The 5186-nt window shown below is 48.6% G+C and overlaps 1 protein-coding gene across 1 annotated transcript; it reads left to right on the top strand.

The window, feature by feature from the left end:
• The first annotated feature begins 895 nt into the window (after window positions 1-895).
• On the top strand, window positions 896-2743 carry LOC146425969 (pro-glucagon-like). The gene is made up of 3 exons (XM_085041392.1): window positions 896-1072; window positions 1693-1839; window positions 2535-2743. Exons 1-3 carry the CDS (start codon window positions 978-980, stop codon window positions 2542-2544), a joined length of 252 nt encoding a protein of 83 aa, XP_084897518.1. The 5' UTR covers window positions 896-977; the 3' UTR covers window positions 2545-2743.
• Window positions 2744-5186: the final 2443 nt, after the last annotated feature.

Below are 5186 nucleotides of genomic sequence, written 5' to 3'. Positions count from 1 at the left end.
AGGAATCCATGCAGGACACGCTGTGCCAGCAAGAGGCCACCTCACCTGAGAGGAGGAAACCCACAGGTCACTGCTTTGGTCCAAAAAGTGGGGGGGAAAAAAACAAATATAAGAGAAACAACAACAACAATTAAAAAAAAAAAAACCTCATCGAAGGCGTCAGTTGGAAAATCCGCCAGTAACGATATTTTCTGCAGCAGCCCCACTCCAGAAAAGCTGTAATGATTCACAGTGACCCATCCAAGGAAAAGCAGGATATCCGTGACCCACCTGTCAGCACTGGGCATCCTCTGGAGCAGCTTAAAAGCACCGGGAAGGAGAAGGGATCAGCCAGAACCGCCAAGGAGGAAAACCGGATCCACCGCGGAGGGAGCTGCTCTTTGCCCAAGGTAGGCACCTCTTCCTCCCTTCTTTCTCCCAGTCTCCCAAGGAATTAAACCAGACAAGAAGAGCATCTGGGCAATGGAAGCCTGATTTTTGCCAAATAATGGGTGGGGGGTGGCATTTTATTCCCGCAGAATTTCTGAGGAATCCAGCAAAACTAAGGAATGTAAAATGCAAATAAATCGGCTGGAAGGTGCTTTTCTGAGCAGTGGGAAAGTTCTCCAGCACCGTGGTGATAATTCCAGGATGGAAATGTCACTCCCAGATAGAAAAGGGGAGGTTTGGGATAAAGTTCATTGCAATTAATTAATGATATTTTTTTCTATTATTCTATGTGTCTGCGCCAAAGCGCAGGGAATGTGCCGCCAGGGAATGGTGAGGATGGGATTTCTCACACCACAACTCCTGCCCACAATTTATTTTGTGACCTGTGTTGATTTTGCCCACCCCAATCCTGCCCACACAGCTGGGAAGGGTTATCCCACATGGATCAATCCCAGGCCATGCTGTCAGTGCTTCCCACAGGGACTGGGGGTTCAGCGGGAATTGCAGCCAGGAAATTCCCTCAGATTTCTGCCCCGGCAGGAGCGCAGATGGTGCGGTGGCTGTACCTGTCCGGGCTGGTGTTTGCCGTGCTCATCCCGGCGGGATGGCAGGTGGCTGCCAAGGACTTGGAGGAGCTGTCCAGGTACGGGGCTGGGGGCAGCCGGGCTGGGGGAGCAGCTCATCCGTCTGCCTGCCCAGTGTTCCTGTTGATTTTGTGTTGATCCAAACTCACTCCTGGCTCCCCACAGCCCAGGTGGGGACATTCCTGGCTTGGGAATCCGGGATTTCCTGGCTGGGGCAGAGCAGGGACACCCTACCTGGGGCTGAGCCCCCTCTGGGCTGGTGTTCCCACAGCACAAATTTGGAGGCAAATCCCGACATCACCCTGGAGCTGTGGGAGGATGATCCAAACCTCGGAGCATTCCCACATTCCTGCTCTGGTGTGGGAAGCAGGGACCAGCATGGGGGTTGGACCCACAGGGCAGGATGGAGGGGAATCATTTGGGAAAGGACACTGGGTGTGTTGGATGCCAGGAAAACCCAGGGCAGGCTTGGCAAATCTCCAGAATCTGAAACAAGGATTGTGTGTTTGATTTGTAGGAGTTATATTAAATATCCCAGATTTATTCCTGTGCACCATTCCATTTTTCTGGGGTCAGGGTTTGGAGAGCACAGCCCTGCCCTGGGCATCTCCTGTGGGATGATCCCACTGGGGTGTCCATTCACCCCCACTGTCCTCCCTTCTCCTCCCACTCCAAGCAGATGGAAGCTGTTTGGATCCCAGAACTCCCAGGGTTTCCCATCCCACGTCAAGCGGCACTCGGAGGGAACCTTCACGAGCGACTTCACGCGCTACCTGGACAGGATGAAGGCCAAGGACTTCGTGCATTGGCTCATCAACACCAAGAGGTGCTGGAGCAGGGAGAGGGGTGGGATTGTCCTGGGAAACAACCTCCCAGCACCACAATCCCGATCCCGAAGGGACCCTGCAGAGGAGAGGGACCTGAAACAGTGATAGGACACAGGGAATGGCTTCCCACTGCCAGAGAGCAGGGATGGATGGGATATTGATATTGGGAAGGAATTCCTACCTGTGAGGGTGGGGAGGCCCTGGGATGGATTTCCCAGAGGATTCTCCATCCCTGGAAGTGTCCCAGGCCAGGTTGGATCACCCTGGGACAGTGGGAGGTGTCCTCCTGTGGCAATGGGTGGGAAAAGATGAGCTTTGAGGTCTCTCCCATCCCAAACCATTCCATGATTCCATGAAATCTGTGGGTCTGGAGCCAAGGCAGGGTGGGACTCCCTTTCCCTAATGGCTCCTGGGGATTCTCTGGCATCTTGCAATAAGGTCAGGAAAATGGAGCCATTTGGGGTGGGATTGGAACTCTGGGATTGGAAGAGGCTGTTTGTCCTCTCCGTGATTTGTTCTCACATTTTCCTCTTCATTCCAGCGTTGCCTTGCTGGGATCTTTGGCATTTCTGGGCATTTCTCCTGTTTCAGCCGTTCCAGAGGGGCAGCTCCTCTCTGAGCGAGGGAATCCTCCCTGCTCCTGATTTTAGCAGGAGTTTCCATTCCCTGAAGCTCTTTGGGGTTTGTTTTTTAGGTACAACTGACGGCAAATCCAGGCTGCAGCTTTCCAGCCCCATCCTCCCGGGAATGTCGGAGTTCTCCCGTGCCAGCCAGGATCGGGATCTCCACAGGAAGGATTTTTCCATCCCACAGCTCCTGATTCATCCTGTGTTCTCAGCTCCTCCTGAAATCCACCCCACGGATCAGCCTTCCTTCACCCTGGGTTCCTCTAGCTCCCTTTTCCCTGTGGTTTTCCCTAAATCCCAATAAAATCTTTGCTCAATCCCACAGCTGGTTCCTGACGTCTTCAGCATTTCCAAGCATCCCATGGGGTTCCTGCAGAGTCCATGGGGATTTCAAGCCTCTGATCCCACTTGGTGCCTCATTTTTCCCTCAATTCCTCCAGTTTTGGATAAAAGGGAAGCCAGGATGTGCCCATTGACCCCACAGACCAGGGAGAAACAAACTTGGAGAGAAATTTAGGGAAAACCCTGCAGGAATTCCCTTTTTTGGTGCTAAATTATTCCAAATAAACCTGGATCCAAAGAACCTCTTTGGAGTTAATTCAGTTCTAATTAATTACAGGGCAAATGGGCTCCAGAAAAGCCCTGAAAGGCAGGAGAGGGAACAGCTTTGGATAGGGAATTTCACCTCTCCAAGGAATTCCTAAATTCCCAGCACAGCCAGGGCTGGCACAGGGGACACGTGTGACACAGCTACTCCCACTGAAAATTAAATTAAATTAAATTAAATTGAATAAAAATATATCATTTTAAATAAAATAATTTTAAAATAGAATCATTTTAAAATAGAATAATTTGGAAAAATAAAAATAGAACAATTAGGAAATACTTTTAGAACAGAGTAGTTTTAAATTGAAATAATTTGAAAATAATTTAAAAGATTAACTTGAAAAGAGAATAATTTGAAAATATAATATTTTAATGCAGTAGCTTAAAAACAGAATAATTTTTAAATGTAGATTAAAACTAGAATATTTTTAAATAATAATTTAAAAATAAACTAATTTAAAAGCAGAATAATTTTAAAATAAAATAAATTTTAAGTACATTAATTTAAAAATAGTATTTAAAAATAAAATAAATGTTAAATAAAATAATTTTTAAGTTAAAAATTACCCCCCTTGGTTTTATTTCTTGCCCAGACTGTTCCCCAGCTCTCTTGGGATAAAATAAATAAAATTATTTCAGCCTCTCAGAAAGAGAAACAATTCCAGAATTTTCACAGAGAGCACAAAAACAGCACAAAGAAAGTGTCAGCACCTCGTTTATTCCCTGTTTGACTTATTCCCTGTTTACAGCCTTTGTCATCCCCATTCCCATGAATTTCCTTTTAGGAATACTCTGGAAGGGCTCAGGGGGGATGTGGGAGGGGATTGATGCCAAATTCCACTTTCTGGATCATTCCAAAGATATTTTGGGTTTATCCCCAAAGCAGCTCCAGGAACCATTTCTGGATGGTTTTCCCTCTGTGTCATTTTCCTCTGAACAAGGAAAACGAAATCCTCCCAAAATAAGGACTTTTCCTTTTCCATTTCCTTTTCCTTTCCTTCCCCATCCCAGGAATTGAGTTCAGCCCTGTCTCTCCTCTTCCAGAAAGGAAAAGAAAACAGGAAAACCAAAATTATCCAAGAGTAGGATCCCCATGATCCCAACTTTCCCTTCCCCCAAAACCTTTTTCATTTTCCAGCCTCCCCTCCTTCCTTAAGGCCAAGGCAGCTTTCCCCACTGCCCATCCCAGGCTGGCAGGAGTCAAACCCCACTTCCCAAATCCCCATCCATAAAATCTGCTGGAGTTTTGCCCTGCCTGGGGAGGTTTCACTGCCATCCTTACAGAGTAATTCCATATCTTCATTGCCCCAGCCTCTGTCCTTTGGGGTGATTCCATGCAGGAAAAGGCTCTGGGATGGCTGGGATGAGCTGATGGCCAGAGTGGGACTCTCCAGCTGGAGATTCCAAGGGTCTGCAGCATCTTCCAAACCTCCCGAGGGCTGCAGGAGCTCCTCCTCCTCTGGAATGTGCTCCCTTCCCAGCTCCATGGCCCCCAGACTCAGCCAGGAGAGACCCCAGAGCCCCCTGAGTCCCCTGAGTGTGGGGAGAGCTTGGGGACCTTCACTGCTTCCCAGCCTCTCCCTGCGAAGCAGCAGGGAAAGGAGGAGGAAAAGGCATTTCCCAATTCCCAGCTCATCCCACCCTGTGAGAAGAGGCTTGCCAAGGACAGGGGGGAAGAAAAATCCAGGGATGTGACAGGAAGGGAAGTGGAGGAGGAAGGGACAGGGTTGTGGAGGGGCAGAGCTCCACATCTCACCTGGCTGCTCCCACCACCAACATCCAGGGAATTGAATTTTAAGCTTCCCTCATGGTCAGTTTAGAGCTGACTAAAAAAGGACATTTCTGGATTTTACAGCTTTCAAGCTGGTGGTGGCAGAGCCCAAAAAAACCCTCGAAAAAGATGGGAAAATGGAGCATAGAGAGAAAATGCTTTTCCTTTGCTTTATCCCAAGTGCTCAGGGATATCCTAATTTATGAGATGCTCCCAACGCTGTCCCACCACGGAGGGAAACCCTCTTGTACCAGCAAGAGACAGGAGTTATCCAAAGGAGGATCCCAAACCAGACCAAAACCCCAGCTGTGAGGAAGGAGAAGGCGCCAGATCGAGCAGGGAA

This window comes from Lichenostomus cassidix, chromosome 29, assembly GCF_008360975.1.
Source record: "Lichenostomus cassidix isolate B80296 chromosome 29, HeHo_3.0, whole genome shotgun sequence".
Lineage (NCBI taxonomy): Eukaryota > Metazoa > Chordata > Aves > Passeriformes > Meliphagidae > Lichenostomus > Lichenostomus cassidix.
The sequence above is the reverse complement of the archived record's forward strand: the minus strand, read 5'-3'. Positions and strand labels throughout refer to the sequence as shown.